This window comes from Bacillus rossius, chromosome 1 (genome assembly GCF_032445375.1).
Source record: "Bacillus rossius redtenbacheri isolate Brsri chromosome 1, Brsri_v3, whole genome shotgun sequence".
Lineage (NCBI taxonomy): Eukaryota > Metazoa > Arthropoda > Insecta > Phasmatodea > Bacillidae > Bacillus > Bacillus rossius.
Window position 1 is genome coordinate 372,367,653 of NC_086330.1, and position 17,793 is coordinate 372,385,445.

Genomic DNA, 17,793 nt, shown 5'->3' on the forward strand with positions numbered 1-17,793 from the left:
TGAGGTAACTGCTCCCGGATGAGCGTGACTGCAATGTCGACCGAAACGTTGGTGAATTTTTTTGCCAAGGACACGGCTACAACCCAGAAGCCAAGCTACTTCAACTACATTATCTGTTTTGTGTATTTGTGTGAAAGGCACCTCCTGTAAGTCTGCCCTCTTGTTAGCAGGGGGGAAGAAATAACTGCCCGAGCTGTCAGCAGGTAAACATTGCCGTGGCAGTCTCTGGGCGAGGGGAGTGGGTGCCCCTGCATTCACAACGCAGCGATATCCTTCCACCGCACGACGGCATGTGTGTTGCTCCTGGTCTGAGAGCGTGCGTGTGTGGTTGCAGACGCTGCTGCACGTGGCGGTGGCGTACAGCCGGCCGGCCCACGTGGCGGAGCTGCTGAGGCAGGGAGCCAACGCGAACATCCTGAACTCCAGCCAGGAGAGCGTGCTGCACCTGGCCATCAGGCAGGACAGTCTCGAGTGCCTGAGACAACTGCTGCTCCAGGAGAACTACCCCATCGCCTCGAACCGCCCGGAGCTCGATAAGCTCAACGACGACGGTGAGTGCCTTCCGGCGAGGCAACCCGTCTCTCTGGTCGAGATCATCATTCACGCAGTGTTTGGACTTGTAAATATTGTGTGTAATTTAGTGTATAGTGTTTGAAACATTTGAATTTTGAACTTCCTGTGCTGCTGGCTAGCAGCGTCAAGTTTTTCAAGTTGGCTGCCTGCCAAGGTGGGTAGCCCTGCAGCTTCCGGCAACGAAGCATTAGTTGTTGTTGAACCATCATGGTGGTAAGTTGTGCTATCGTGCACGCTTGCTGCCAATCGAGTTGTTTGCGAGTGCATCAGCATTAATTGTGTCGTTTTTATCTGGATTTTACAGTCTCGTATGTCTCTAGACAAAACATGCAGCAACTAAACAATGAAACTTAACTTATCGCTTGATGCTGTAAGCATTCCTGTGTTAGTGGTTTGTGGTTGTCGCCCTCCTCATCTCCTCACCTTCCTTTTGTGCTGTCCCGCCAGAGGAAAGCTGGGTAATAGGTTCAGAAGGTCAGTTTCCTCTGACTGGGGGCTGGGGCTCTGGCGACTGGCCTGGTTGGACCACGGGCCGGGCAGAAGGTCTCTGTCTGTGCCACGGCTCGCGGTTCTGGTGGCCTCTTGGGTAGCGTGGGTGGCAAATGGTGTCATGAGGGCGGCGGAGAAACCTGGGTACCGGGCAACCAGTGGCCGACTGGACCTCCGGGTACCGAGTACCAGCACTGGTACCCGTGCAAGCTCCCTCCAGACAGGAGGCGGGCTCTGGGTCATTGAGGTGGCTCAAACAAAAGCATAGAGGGTTGTGGGGGCACCGCTGGTCCCATTCGCTGCAGCTGTTGGCTGCAATTCTTGGAATTCATGTGGGCAGGGCCCTCGTCTTCTGCCAACCAGGCTAGGAGGGCTTTCTGCCTCTTGACTTGTCTCTCCTTGCGATAGGGCACAAGGCCAGGCAGTATGGGAGCAGGGAAGAGTTGGACGAATTTTGCCGAGTACTTACAGTCCTGCCCAAGTGTTCGGGGTGTGGCAAATATGGCTTGGATCCGCTGTGATCTGTTTTCCGAGCTGACCAACGTTACTGGACGGTCCGGCCACTGAGTAACCACCCCGCGACTTGTCTGTGAGGAACAAGGCGAGGTGTGAGGGTCGAACCCAGGTCACCAGGGCTTTTCCTGTCCCTTCCCTCGAGTCGGCCTGGTAGGGTGCTAGACAGATGAAAGTTAGAGTGGGAGGTAGTGCCCTACGGAACAAAGGCGTAAAGACAGCATAGCGGGTTTTACGATACGTAACACACCTGCCTTTCTTTGACCAGCCTTGGAGGTTTGAGTCCCCAAAATTGGCCCCACACACGACCTGTGACGTCGATGGATGGCGCGTGGTAGCGCGAGCGCGAGTGAGTGTTGGGGAGCTCGCTTCTCTGGGAACACTCGGTGTTCACTGCTTGGTGCAGCCTCTGTGCCGTCCTGGCTGGAGGCAGGATGGAGAGATTCCGCGGAGCCTCGGGTTGGCTGGGCTCACTCTCTCTCGAGACTCCGCAGGGGTAACGAGCAGCCGATTAGGTGGTAAGTTGCTGGCCTCCAGGCGCCGACAATTTCCCGTGCACTAAATGGGTGTTAACGGCGGGGAACTGGCTCGGGCCCTTTTTTATATTGGAGCAGGCACTCAACACATAAATGGGTAAGTATTAGTTAAGGATATTCTTTTAGTTTTGTATTGGGAAAATGTATTTAACAGTTTAGAAGCTGGTGACAACTATAATAATTTTTGTTTTGACGAATCCATTCAGTGCTGTGAAAACAGGAAAACTGAGACTATTTGAATTTGGCGCTTGGCTGCCATGTTGAATGTGCCTGCAGTTCAATTAATATTGCATCAGTAGCTCAATGAGTGTACCGTTTGTGTGAACAATTTTTATTATCACTGTTGTAAGTTACCTTGGCTTTTTATTAGTAAAATGATGTTAAGTCAATATGCAATTGCATGTATGTGACTAAGAAAAACTCATTTGATAAGGGCTGTATGTAGTGAATATGGCCAGTGAAAACGTAATCGAGGTTTGCTACAGTTATAGAAAACTGTGTGAACCTGGAAAAGTCTGGGAAATCAACAAAATATTTGTGGAAATTTAATCTTGTTATAGCTAGAGTTATAATATATGCCTTTTGTTAACAACTAAACCTCTAAAAAAAATGGTAAAAAAAATGTGAAATGTTTTTAGGGATGTGCGAATCCTTTATTTTCAGTTCAATTCGAATCCGATTCGAATCCCTGGTAATATTTGAGATATAAATCCGATTCCGAATATTAAGCACAGAATAATTAAAAATAACTGATTAATTCAAAATAATGTGTGTCTTCTTTTTTCTAACTGTAACTACTGGCAATTATTTCTTACACTGAGATTGAAATGTTTATAATTATGTAAACATAATTAATAATAAACACTCTAAACGATGAAAAACCAAAACATGAAGCAAGTTTCAAATATTCCCTACATGGCCTACCTAATTCAATTGGTTTTCACAAGTTTCTGTTACATGAATGCTTAAAGACAGCTCATTTCTAGGCCTATATTGATATGTTTTGGTGCAGTTTGAAGTACACAATATTCTATGATTACTGCAACTGACTGAAAATCAAGCAAAAGAAGTATCTAATTTTATTATCAATAATATGGTTCACAATAATAAAGATAAAGGCTAGTACAACATGCCTACAACTATTTATAAGAACAAAAAAAAAAGTAGTTGGTTACTTGTAGGTATGTAATTGTTTTTAATTTCTAGTTTGCTATACGATGATATTCATAATTAGGTACAGTTTAAGCTCTCGAAATCTTGAAATTTTTTTTAACGTCACTGTGTTAATTATTTAATTAATTTTCTTTCTTTAGCACATCATATTATAAATACTTACATAATAGTAGTAGCCTAATTTTATTTTTCACTGCTAGGTATTTTTGAGCCTATTAAATAAATTTATAACATTTTTCAATATCCGTAGTACTGTTCAAATTCATGTACGGGTTCAAGTAGTTGTGGATTCGAACCGTACCCGAAAATATCGGGTACCCGCACATCCCTAAATGTTTTATTTTCCTTAGTTTTGTAAATAATTTGCTGGCAATTTTTCTGAAAATATGGAGTTTACTTTTTTTTTTGGGGGGGGGGGGGGGGGGGGGGAATTGTGAGCGAGTCTTTCAGTACTTGCCGGAGATGTCGAATTGTTTTAAAATAATGCTGTGCATCATAAATATGCACTAATCACACGTAGTTTATGCATCTGCCACTAGAATGTGCTACTGAAGCAGTTACGTCAACTGTTGAATCATTCGATTTGCAGATTGGAATGTTAAACTACTATGTAGTGAAACGGCTCCGATAAAAGTGAAAAAGACTTGAAAAAATACCAATCCCTGGCTTTGGGTCTGATTTTCGACAAGGAATTTTATTAAAATGCTACCCATCTTGTTAAAAACATTAAACAGTTAATTCTATGAAGTTTCCTATTGGCTTTGTGATTTTTGTTTCGTGCCATCCGTCACAGATGACATCACCATGGTTACACATTTCCATTCCCTGCGACTTCCGTTCTGTTCACGAAATTACTCCTACCAAATGCAGTATACCTAGGGCTAAGATGTTACACATCCAAAAAACTGAATTCTACATGTTTGCATACAGGGTATATAACCTCCACTTTATAGTTTTAAGCAAATCGATACCAGCTGTTTTCAATCTAGGTGGCATCAAACTAGGTGATAAACCCACTTTAGAATTGCTATAAAGTTAATAACTAAATGTTTAATGTGTTGTGATTTTTAGAAAAATATTTATTGTTATCAAAATAAGTTAATGAAAGCCAAATATTAAATCTTTTCTTGTATGTTATGTCGCGGTTCGGGTGTCGAGAGGGTCACTACGGTGTTTTTTGGTAATAGGCGCCACCACGTGGACCCGGCTATCATCCGTCTCAGGGTGTGACGTCGCCCGTGTGAGGCAAGACTGGACCCTCGGTTAACTCCCATAGTACACTCAGACCCGACCCGCTCTCAGCATCGGGCACGCTTATGGTATAACACCTAATAGTGGACTCTCCAGGCATCCCACACGCCTGCTCACGAGGAATAGGTCGCCACGTGGTCGGTGAAAAAAAATACAAGGAGACAATTAGAATTAATACGTTTAATACGTGCGCGTACTCCCATACACGGTCTCATGAGGTGCGTCTCCAAGATCCCAGACACCTAATCGGAACGCAGGAATATAGCCCACGCACATGGCCCGCACAAGCGATTACTTAGAACGTGAAAAGACTCGTTAAGAGTTAAAAAATTGATTACGTTAAACAGTCCCCCGACCGAGGCAGGCCCTGGAGACACGTGAAAGAGATTTGAAAGAATTAAGCAGAAAACGGAATAAATAGTCAGTGAACAAAGAGTGAAGTCCCTGGGTGCGGAAGGCAGCGTCTTACCTCGGACGTTGGCGGCGTAGAACTGGCAGAGCGCCAGGCTCCCTCGAAGCAACATGGCGCCTTCCACCTTGTCAGTTTACCGTTACACCTTTCCGATTAAGTGCCTTGTAATCTTTTTATAAAGAATTACAAAAAACACTCCTAAAATTAATACACGTTCTCCCACGGCTCTATTACTATTTAACCTAGAGTTATTAATTAATTAAATAATGTACACATGTCAACTTCGTTCGTGTTCGGGTCCGCTCGGGTCCGCCCGGCAATGTCTTTAACTTACATACTAAAACTTATATTCTAAACAAAATAAAAACCCTTCCGCCCGTCAGTGGCGACACAAATGACTGGGGAAAAAACAAAAAGCCATACAATGTTATTATTTCAAATTTAGGGGGACATCGCACTGCTGCTACAGCGCCCTCTTGAGGTAGTTCGTGGCGCGCTATTCAAACACAAACACTCGACTACGTAGTGACGGAGCAGCTGCCAGTACGGGAAGTGGGACGGGGGGGCGAGGGGAAGGTGGCGGAGGCTGACCAGGCTTCTGGGGCGCAGGTCCGGTTGACGTCAGTTATGTAATAACTGTTAAAAATAACCTAATTAAAAACTACGGTTTTTGGAAAGCCAACATATTGAGATCTGTCCAACTCTCTCTAATTTATTTTAAAAAAAAAATATTTTGGTTTATTTATGTCCAAATTTAAAAAAAATTTAATTGGACAGGAGTATACAATTTAAAATAACAAATATTTGCATCAAATGTAAATAAAATAAGTGTTGTTAATATATACTCGGTTTGTTTAATCATTTGGAATCTGAAAGATGTTTGATTGATTGAGAGGTGGTGGGATGAACGAGAATGAGGAACAGGTTTGTCTGTCATCTTTAGAAAAAATTTATTATTAGTTTACTAATAACAGGTTTAGACCTAATATTATTAAATAAATATTATTTTGCTACAAAATATAAAGGTTTGTTGCAGTTTAAAAAATATTTATGTTTTTTTACTGTATTTAATCAGATAGTTGTAAACTGTAAATGACATGTTCGCGCAGTTTGTTGGATGTAACATTTGGTAGTCCGGCAGCGGGCATGCTCCAACCCGCAGTGTTCGTGGACCTGCCTGTCGACAGGCGAGACGGCGCTGCACGTGGCGGCGCGCAGCAACAAGTTGGCAGCAGTGGAGCTGCTGGTGGGAGCGGGGGCCAGCGTCAACGTGCAGACGCAGAAGCAGGGCAACACGGCCTTGCACATCGCCGTGGAGCAGGACAACCTGCAGATGGTCAGGTTCCTGGTGCTCGAGGTGAGCTCCTGTCTGCCGAGATGGTCCCGGTTTATGCCCGTTCTTTGCATTTGCACTGTTACTACTTCTATAATTCATTCCTAGATTTTATAAATAACCAGCTGCCCGACCCGGCTTCGCACAGTTGTATTAGTGTGGGGGAAAATGAGACCAAATCTCTTATTTACAGTTATAATAAATGAAATTAAAATGAAAATTAATCAATTTTGACAAAAAAACTTAATACAATGCTTTGTAAAGTACCGAAGAAAAAACGAATAGCACCGATGGTTTCCCGACTCTCAAGCACGCAACGTTGTCATGGAGACGAAGTACCCACTGTTTCCCGGGCTTAAACACCAATCAACATTGATAATCAGTTTATTATTAATTATAAATTATGATTTGTGTTTGAACATAATGCAACTGTGTAACAGTAAGTTAGTATGATTGTGAAGTTAATTTTTTTCCAAATAAATGTTTTTAACTTATTCTGATAATTTCAAAATACCTTTAATGTGCCAGTATTATTATCATCAATTTTGAAAGCGTGGTGTGAGTATTGGGCATTGACATATCTTTCAGTTTCCCTATATGAGTTTTAAGTTTACAGAGACAAGATATGATAGATTTAAGTACTTCAGAAGAAATTTGTTACATTTACTTTGTTTCATTTGTTTACTAGAATTAAATAAGTGTGTTTATGATCACTAATTTTTTTCCTACAAAAGTGGCAGCATTAATTGAAAGGATACCTTTTGTTCATTGGTAACACTTTTTAACTACATTATGTAAACTCTTTAGTATACTTGTGCATGTCACATTGTTTGCATTGAATTTAGGAATTATGTTTAATAGTTTTAGAGTGATGTTTTCAAAAGCTAGGGTTGTGTGTGTCCTGTAGGATCAATGTAATTTATTGCAATTTAAAATTTCATAAATTTTATTCCACAAAATATTATACACTAGAGTCCCGTTATAGCGAGGTGTCACGGTTCCGGGTTTGATCCTCGCTATAACCGTGTCCTTGCTATAACCGAATTGGACAAATTTTGGCCCCCAAAAATTAAAATTAACCGAAAATAGCATAAAAAAAATGTGTTTAAACCTGTATAATTGGAAAATAACAGGTTATATTAACGAAATCTTAATTTCTGTGAGCAGATGTGTGAATTCTCTTTAAAACGATACCCCATAAGTACGGATTCGATCACCGATTGCGTCAAAATAACCAGAATACCCTACCACGCCACGTAAGTATAGCATCTCAGCCCGCGGCCGACGCAGCATTGTCCTGCTATCTATTGTCGACGCGGGCTGTCTGCTGGCGGCCATGTTGGTTCGGGATGTAGCTAACAGGTGGTGCTAGTGTAGTGCGACGATTTAATTCCTTACAAAAAAGCAGGAGTGTGGCTGCAGCAACGCACGTACGCCTCAAACGAAATAGTCGCTGGAAAACTATACTTTTTTCATTTAAAGAAACCTGTCAACTTTTTTTGAAATTAAATTTGGGATTAAACTCCTACCATCACCACTCCTTTCCCGGACAGATACCGCAACAACTGACCGAAACAAAAGTTACAAGAAAACTGTCCTAGCGATTCGGAAATAAATACGGTAGTGCCTACTAGAGGTGTAAAAGTAACGAAAAATTGTGTACCCGTATGTATTCGTTACTATAACAATTAGTACTCGTTACTATCGTTACGTTACTCGTTACTTCTGATACCGCATAACATGCTATGTTGCAGCAACGAATCCAGTCGTATTGCGTACACGTACAGTATGCAGTCGCGTAAATAATAATAAATAGAATATAAACAATTAACAATATTTGATAATTAATAGTTTTTGTTATCCAAGAAACAGTTAAATCTCATTAGAGCGGCTTTTTAATATTATCTCTTTTAAGATAACAAAAAAAAACTTGAAAATACGTGATTATAAAAACAAAAACATATTTCTAATTTGTAAAAAACTTTCTTACGTTGTTTCTGTTCCAATCTCAAACTTTGTCTACACACGGCACAGATAACTAACGGAAGTTTGATAAAAGAAAGAAAGGATGGGATTCTATTTTTAAAGCCACGCACTTAGGTGGCGACTGCACGGCTGAAGAATGTGACAGGCGTCAACCGCAAGATGTCTAGGGCGAGCGAGAGGGGTGGAGATAAAGCAGACAAATAACAAAAGCACGCTTCAAGCGCTCACGCCGTAAATTCCTCAAAAATACCTCGTTATAGCCGTGTTCTCGCTATTACCGTGCTCGCTATAACGAGATTCTACTGTATATAATAATGCTAAATGTAATCAAAATCTAGTAGATAGTTTTTTGCATGATGTAACAAATTAACAAACGAACAAAAATTGTAACTATTGTGTTTAAGTCTCTGTATCACTTCTCCTTACCACATCTACCAATATTTTGTAAATATGTGTACCTATTTTATGTACATTTACAGATAAAACTTCATTATGGTCTTATTTTTTATGGTATGTGCAGATAAGTTCATGTAAATTATGTTAACGTCCATATCTTTGCTCACGTTTACTGTGTCCACCACTTTGAGGTTATGAGGCACTGCTGGCCAGGCGGTGCTCGTTACAGTGAGGTGCGGTTGTTGCAGGCGAAGGCGGAGATCGACGCGAGGAACTTGGCCGGCAACACGCCGCTCCACATCTCCTGCGTCGTGAACGACAGCGGCTCCGTCGACATATGTCGCTTCCTCATGCATAATAACGTGAGACAATACACATTAAAAAATATTTTGTCATTCTCACCTCGTGAAGCACACACTCTCTTTCATCAATCATTTATTTTTATACATCCCTCTATATAATTTTAACAACTGTATTTTTATCCGTCCTAGGAAGAAAATTGCTACAAATTAAGTTTAACTCCAGAGGCGAAAGAGCACGCTATTCATTGCATTCAGACCTATATCATTATTCAGAACATCATCTTAGCCATGTGGATCAGGTTTATTTAAGTTATACTGCTTACTGAATAGTAAAATTCTGGAAAAACCTTTTTAATTGGCCTTTTTTGACTTCTTAAAATGTGAAGTGAAAATGAAGAAAAACCAACATGGTTCGAGAGATAAAGCCTTAAGGGCTCCGTCTACCCGGGCACACACATGGTGCGCAGAGCTTCAGGAAAAACAACGCGATTTGATAACTACTCAAGATATCCGAGTGGGATCTGCTTACGAAAAGCATTTAAGAGTTCGCTGTGGGCCGAAAAGTACTTTTGATTTCGGATTGTTTTTAAACTGTATTTTTAGAAGACTTAAAATGGCTAAAACTAAAGCGCATGTTTTCAGAGTAATTTTTAGGCGTAAAACGAGTACAGCGGCACATAATGTTACGGTCACCGCTCAAAATTTCACAGAAATCCTGTGTCGACGAGAAGACTGCGCGCCAGTTCAGAGCCTTGCGCTTAGAGGCGACACCGCGCTAGAAGCACGAGCGAGCGTCGCACTTATCACTAACATACTTACACCCCTGACAAGGCGGGCCCCTTAAAGCATGATTCAAAAAGTTCTTTTTTTAAAAGACCAACAAACATAATGTGAGTGACATGCGGTGGAGGTGTGACGCGTGTCTGACACTGCTCTGACCGCAGGCGGATCCGTACCAGGCCAACTACATAATCGAGCACCAGAAGCAGAAGCAGCGGGAGGAGGAGGGGCAGGCGCAGGGCGACCCGGGGCCGTGCCCCCTGGAGCTGGTGGCTGTGAAGCAGGAGCCGCTGAGCGACGACGAGCTGCCGCCCTCTCCCGCTGACGACGAGGACCGTCGCTGGACGACCCAGGGGCAGACCTCCTTCGACCTTGCCTCCGACAAGAAGGAGGTACGCTCGCCGTCCCTGTCGGGGGTCCGAGAACTGAAGGAATTGAATTTTTTTTTTTTTAAATTTTTGCCCGCACCGAAAGTATTATAATCTGCCATTATTAAACATGGTTCAGTAGTTCTAGTATTAACTCTGACACATTAATATCCCATCTTCAGAACTTGTGTTCCTCCCGATGTCCTTGCTGCTCCGGCAGCTGGGGTCAGAGCGCTGTGATGCTGTGCAGATCCTGGACCTGCTGCAGCGGGCAGAGCCCCCGGGCGCGAGGGCAGAGTCCCCGTCGTCGCTGGTCGTCGTGAAGCAGGAGCCCCAGGACCGTGCCCCCAGCCCCGTCCACGACGATGGTGAGGCACCTCTCTGCTCTGTCTGCCCCCCTTCTCACCGCACATCGTGCAACACCCCGCTGCGTTCTCCCTTTCAATCTCCTATTCTTTTACAATGTTACAAAATTAAACACCTTGATGATGAAACCAAGTAGTTTGGTCGTGTAGCTTAAATATAACAGACAATATTTATTTCATATATGCATGGAAACATTAATTTTATATTCAAGGAATTTATTTGGTTAAACGAAACTTGGTCACAACAAAATATGTATTTTTTTTTTAACGCTGTTGTGATTTCTTAACTACATAATATTTTTCTAATATTTTCAGCGAAGTTTAGCTTAAGTTGAACAAATTTTTCAGTTATTTTTTTTTTTTTAGTTTCTAGGATTCCGGTGAATAAATTTTATTTCCCGTCTGTACTTATTATCCACAGTTGTTGAAATGACATGGTATTGATGCATATTACATCTTACGCTTAATAAATTTATTCATTCATTCAAATATTATTTGCGTTTTCATTTTGTCTGTTTTCCGAGCTTATGCCTGCATTTTTCTCCTCAGCCAATCAGAAACTGTCGATTATCCTGTTGTCATTTTTTTTCCGAAGTATCTGGTTTTCCAATCTGTTTACGACTACCTTGAAGCTGTAGCATGTCTGTAGTGTCTTTATTAGATGTTAGCTCGAGAGTGGGCAGTTCCTGTTAAGGCCCTTCTGCTGCGGCACTCACCTGCCTCCTGGCATTCCGGCGGTCCGCATGGGTCGTCTGCACACGTCATGATGCAGCAGTCGTTCACATTGTCACTGGTCCCCCAACTGTCGTTCCTCCACCTTTCAAGTTGACATCATAGTCCCGGGCTGTGCCCTTCTGAGCCCAATGTGCCACCGCCTCCCCCCTTACACGCTGCGAGCCCCCTCCTTCCACCACCGCCCTCTACGACCGCCCACCGAAGTGTGTGTGTGTGTGCGTGTGTCGGCCCGCGCCTGCCGATGTGACGCCAGTGCTTCGCTCCCGAGAGTTGCCGAGCGAGGACGGACGGTCAGTGAGTCGCGAGCGCTGCGAGAGTAAGGATCTTCACGCACCTGTCGTCGTTTTTCGGAGGTTTTGAGTGATACAGGGGGAAACGGGCCTCGCCACACACGGGCTACGTCACGGCCCTGAGAACAGAGTAGCCGTGTCCACATGCCCGTTATACATGTGGTGGCGCCCTAAACCTCGACCAACACTTCAACCCCCATTGCAGTGGCAAAGTTAATGTCATGTTTTTCCTGTAATTGATTTTTTTTTATGATGCTGGGGCATTCGCTGTGTCAACGCAACTCGCCAAGCCTCCTATTCTGTGCCGTCCATTTGGATTATAGTTTTCAACGTTTTCATCATTTTCATCAATTTTTAATCTTCCTAACTTTGATATGTTTGTCCAGCTTAGTTCAACTCATAAACAGTGATCAAAATGTTTAATTTTGTTGTAATAAAAACCTTGAGAGCTTATATTTGAAAAATTAGCAACATTTATCGAAGAACAAACAAATAAAACTAGAACGCAGTGTCAGTTGCCTTTCAAACCACAAGTGTAATATGTGGTGAAAGAAGTGTATTATGAAATAAATATATTCATGAATAATTGATAAATATATTGAGAAATTATTATTTATATGTATTGCATTTTTTAAAAATAGTTTCTTCTTAACTAAGAGATTTATTCTTGCTTAAAAGGTATTTGTGTTTTAGCTGTACTGTTGCATTGGCACACTTTATCATTAACACCTAATTAAAAAAAAATAACTCGTTTTTGTTATCCAGATGATGTGACATGTGTTGCAGAGAGAAAACTGCTCTTAGACGAGGAAACAAATGAGAAGATTTGTGCCATTTTGGACTCCAAAGGCCTGTGGAAGAAGCTAGCAGAGCTGCTGGACTGCAGTTTCCTGGTTCCTTGCATCGAGTCTTCCAAGAGTCCGGCCGCCACTCTGTTCAGCTACACAGGCGTGAGTGGTGTGGTGTGGTGTGGTGTGGTTTGGGGCGTGTGTAGAGCGGTTCGATTCACAAATTTTTTCCGATATGTGGCTACGCCGATATGCTGATGCAACTGTTGCGGATTCACCGATTCAGAACCGATACAGGAGAAAACACATTTTGGTTAAAACATTTTAATAAATTTACTAAATTACCCGAAATAACTCATTGTAAGAAAAGCACGCAATGAAAATGCACATATATTTTAGTTTATAAATGTAATATAACATATCTTTTTTTTTAGCTTGATTTCATTTGTTTGTTGAGGACCCATAAGTTGCTTATTGAAACATGAATTTACTAATGGAGGCTGGAAAAATGTATTATTTAATATGTAATTAAATAAAATAACATTATTTAATAATAGGTAACTATGAACTATATTGATTCACAAAAGTCTAAGTTTAGAAAAATTAATTCAAATTGTGAGACTTTGTACATGTTTACAATTCAAGAACGGGAAATAAAAAATAATACCATCTTAACGCATGTGGCGACGAAAATTTACTGTACCAAACATTCATATGGAAATGTGTTTTGTGTGTGGGCTTTGCACGAGAAACAGTAAAAGTAATTTACGTTCATATATTATTTTATTTTTTTATTCAATTTTGATTCAAAAATAGTTTCGTCACAATATTACGAACATTTCTTTGCAGTTCAGCAGTTGGTATTTTCTGTTGTTTGTTGTTGTAGCCATGCTCTAAATAAAGCACGTTTTAGTTCAAATTCTACCGTGCTGGTTACATATTTACATACTCTGTATCAGATTCCAGACAGTTACCTATTAAAACATAGGATTTTTAAGTTTGATATGTACGGGGCTGGTACATGGTACCTAAGAAAATGATGCGAGTTCAAAGTATGTATTAGTACGAAACGTGAAGAGGGTACCGGTGGATTTTCAGTTTATCACAGGCAGTTTCATTTTTCAATAATACCGGCCAAAAATTAAAAAAAGCATAATAGTGGATCAAAAAATGCCGACTAAACTAAGTATCTGCAGAATTGGCTCCTGCCGACTGGTATCGGCGCGGCACTAGGTTTGTGTTGCCGTGTCTCGTAGCTTGTCGCCTCGCGGGCAGCCTGACAGCGGAGACGCCGTGCTTGCAGATCAACGGCCCGGCCGTGTCGGCGCACCAGCTGCGCGAGCACCTGGCCAGCCTGGGCGAGGAAGAAGGCGTGCTCGTCATCGACGAGATGTTTCTGATCCGACGCGTCAAGGCCAACCTGGAGAAGACGAGCTAGCTCCTCCTGGCCCTTGCCCTGGCACGTCATTTCTGAGTTACACGCACTTGCAGATTTTTTTTTTTATAGATTTTTACCGTGCTGTGCACATGACACAAAATTCTGCTATTTTAGATGTGCTCCTCACTGCAGTAGTTTGTCCTCGTGAAACTTGTTGGTGAGCAAGTTTTAGACCCCAGTTGGCATAATAAGACTGATGGTATCTGCCATGCTGGTAGTTATAATCACTTACGAACTTCAAAACACACCTCTCGCACCTGACTCTAGTGTGACATCATAACCATGAAGTAAATACACCTGTTTCCCTTCTTCAGCTAATCGTCCAAAGTTTCTGTTCGAAGCAACTAAATGTTTGTAGTAAATATTTCAATGTGAGATGTGTTACTATGTACTGTTTTTTTATATTATACCATGTTTTATCGCATAATTGTCATCGCACAGTTATTTTAGAGCGTCAAAATTTGGAGGGGAAAAAAATTCTCACATAAATGTCAAATGAGGTTTTTGTCCCGCTATTAGATTCAGAGCGCTTTTAAAGTTAAAATCTAATATTTATTCGGATATTACCAATCACTTGCTTAATTAACAGAGCTATTAAGTTGTCTGATGTGTAAATGTTCTTTTAAAGATGTTTTAAAGTGTTTTAACCTTTATCTGTTTGTCTTCGTCACCGCTGTGTACCACTTATAAAAATGTAGCCAGCGCTAGTTGGCATCATTCACGTTTGGTTTTGTTGATTCCCGTATAGAGTGTGCGCACGTAGTCGAATATCGATATTGATAGCTCGCCATTTGCATGGAATGCAGGCTGTCTGTCTAGTGCTGAATTAACTACTTTTAATAGCCCGCACGTTTTCGTGGTTAGTGTCTACTACGACGATAGTTATGCGTTAGTTCCGGCTCACGTTCGGGTCACGGTTTTTGTTTTTCTATTTAAAGTCGCATATAATGTTTTTTTTTGTTTTTTTTTTTAGAATTAAATTTTGGGCTTTGTAAACTTTACTTTTTAAATGAATGTACTTTCCATGAATAGGTTTTGTTTTTTATGAATAACTTTACCTAACAAAAATAGATTTTTTTTTACATAGAAGTCGCAAACGTGATTTTAGTATAAAACTTAATTTTAGTATAAGATGTGCGATGATTATGCGATAAAACACGGTACCTTTGCAGATTATTAATGAATTAGTTAGTCAATGGTATTCATGTTGATCTCACATGGTCTCGCAAAAGGTAAAACTGCAGCTACCAGTCCTTTGAAAGATCTGAAAGGCTGTTAATTCTAAAGAACAATGAACCCATCATTTTTCGTACATGAGCATAATGGCTCCAAACACCTCTTTGTAACATATTTTATATAAAGACAAATTTTATGGTTATATTTATTGCTCAATTCCATTTTTAAATTGGAAGATTTTTATGTGACTGGTATTATTTTTATATATACTGTTTATTTTGTGAAGCTAATACAATATTAAATAAACAAGATGATTTAATGTTGGTTAATACTTTCTTCCAAAAAAAATAGGTATTATCTATAGTTATAGATAGGGCCTGGAAAATTTAGGTGTTTTCAGTATGCAAAAAGCGGTACTTTCAAATTAGAAAAGCGGTGGTTTAAAGTCGGTATTTTCGTTATGCAATGGAAATTTTACCGGTATTTTAAATGTTGACTAAATTGTGCAGTTATTGAATATAATAGTTTACATATTTAATAAACAATCCATGTATACTAGGAATAGACTAATATGAATAATAACAGCCAATTAAATCCAAAACAGTTACACAAAACAGACACGTTGCTATAGATGTTTGCAACTACAAATTTTCTTTTTTTTTTTATGGCTGCCAATGCCACATGCTTAGCCGAATTTAGGTGTTTGTCAATGGAATCTTTTCTATCCCATAAAACTTTACAGTTGCAAAATTTGCACATTACTGTGCTATTGTCAGTACAATAAAACCCATGTTTCTGATACTGATATGCTCGTATTTAATGGAGTGGAGGAACACGGGGTTGCCACTTGAACAAACCCCAGCGCACAAATGAGAAGAAACTTAGTGTGAACTATACCCCAGATCAATTTTTAGCATCAAAACCATACATGAACACGGATTATGTAAAAATAAGGTAATTATGCTGAAACACAAGACTTGGGTTAAAGGATACTTTAACCTTGTGTGGATCAGGTAGAAAACATTCGGCTATAAACGAAAGAAATAAGAACAATGCTATCCTGAAATGCTGTGACATGTTTTTGGAGTAGATAATCACAGCGACAGACCGACAGGATGCGCTCCCGCCCTTGCCGCCAGCGATGTTTATTTTGACAGCTCAAGCAATTATCTTTTCCACGTTCCTTATCAGCGTAAAAAAAAAAAAAACCCACGCTGACAGTTTCTCACGCAGAAGGTTGAAATAAGGGAGGGAATGTGTTGAAATGTTAGTTGTAAAAGGAGGGGGGGGGGGGATTGTTTTTACATGGTTTGTGGCTCTGGGAGGGATGAGCCTTGAAGAGTTAGCAGGGGATGGGAGAGGCAAGCGTCGCATCACGTCACGTATGACGTCAAGCCACCGGGCGGGTAAGATAACATGACAGCTGAGATGGCTTTTCGTGTGATAGTGGACACGCCGAGCGCGGCTAGACACTGCCCCGTGGACAGTCTAGAGGGGTGGTATCTATTTTTAGACGTCTTTTGTTTGCCTGCCTGCTTACAGTACAGCTCTCGCCAAGATAAACGTGAACACACAGCGCCCAACAAAGTGTAACAGACTTGTTTTTCAGCCGATTTTACTCAAATTTTCGACTTTCTCTGCTCAAATTTTTCACGGTTCCTCAAAAAAACGGTCATATAAACGGAATGGACGCATCAGAGGGGGGTCGCATCGGCGGGATTCTACTGTAATGGTACTTTTCGGGGATATATTCGCAGTGTAATATAGAAATGTTGTGGTTTTCGCGAATGTACTTACTTTTCGCGTTTTCATGCGAAATTCGCACGAATTTTCGCAAAATTCGCGATCGCGAAAAATTCCAGGCCCTAGTTATAGATAGTGCTACAAGCCATGTTTTACAAGGAACCAAAATTTAATTTGCAAACATTTGTGTGTTCCAAGTACAAGTCAGAAACTGTAAGGTAATAAATGAGCTAAGGAGAGGTTGAATTGAATAAAATATTTAGGATTTGTTAGTAACGACATGGTAAAATAAACACATGCATTATAATTTATTTAAATAAACTTTTTAGTGTTTTAGGTAAAATTTAGTGTAAATTATGTGTTATTTTACAAATTGACCAGCATTTTGCTGGTAAATCATGTATGTATTTAGTTGCATTTCGGTGTTATTTTGGTTTTTGGTTCTATCATAATTCACCATAAAATTTTATGGCTAATTGATTAGCCAATTTTGAACTGGACCAAGCTTTAACCAGCAAGTTGTGAGATCTTGGTACCAATAGCTTACAGTTTCCCATCTGCTAGCACCAAAAATTCAGAGTTATGATGTTCAGCCAATGAGGAAGCATTTTGCCATAATGTGTAAACGGCTGCTGAAATTTTTAGTTGTAAATTTCATTAAAAAATAGGATGTCTACTTACAAAATACATATGAATTAAAAAGTGGTTTTCAGTTGCGACCAACTTTGTCATTGCATGTTACCCATTATTTATACTCAGGTTGAGAAAATTGTAGTATGGTAAGTTGATTTTATGTAACTATTTTGTACAAATATATAAAAAAAACTATCATTGAATGTTAAATAATGGCTCTCATTTTTCCTGGACACCTGTTGTTTGTGTCAGCGAAAAGAGTTTGTGGAATCTTTGTTTTCCAAGGAACAATACTGTAAGGCAGCTGTTTAAATACTGGCTGCAGTCACTAATCAGTACGTATTAATTGAATACAGTGCATTGATAATTTTCTGGTAGGAGAGCAGTCAGTATGATTTATTCTTTAACCAATTACCGTATTTACCTGTTGAAAAGTCACCCCTGGTATGGGTCTGGGTCGGCAGCTATAATATGGGTCGTAAAAATACAACTCTTTCGAGGTAAAGGGTCGCC

At 40.7% G+C, this 17,793-nt stretch overlaps 1 protein-coding gene across 3 annotated transcripts in view; it reads left to right on the forward strand.

Annotated features, from left to right (window-relative positions):
- LOC134528479 (nuclear factor NF-kappa-B p100 subunit) overlaps positions 1-17,490 on the forward strand; it is a 55,161-nt gene extending 37,671 nt beyond the window's left edge. For all 3 annotated transcript variants that reach the window (XM_063362128.1, XM_063362127.1, XM_063362129.1), the window contains exons 14-20: positions 335-551; positions 6,135-6,304; positions 8,911-9,024; positions 9,909-10,136; positions 10,363-10,480; positions 12,289-12,452; positions 13,594-17,490. In XM_063362128.1, coding sequence (XP_063218198.1) covers positions 335-551; positions 6,135-6,304; positions 8,911-9,024; positions 9,909-10,136; positions 10,363-10,480; positions 12,289-12,452; positions 13,594-13,728 — 1,146 coding nt within the window. In that variant the 3' untranslated portion in view covers positions 13,729-17,490. The remainder of the gene's footprint in view (positions 1-334; positions 552-6,134; positions 6,305-8,910; positions 9,025-9,908; positions 10,137-10,362; positions 10,481-12,288; positions 12,453-13,593) is intronic.
- The last annotated feature ends 303 nt before the right edge of the window (positions 17,491-17,793 follow it).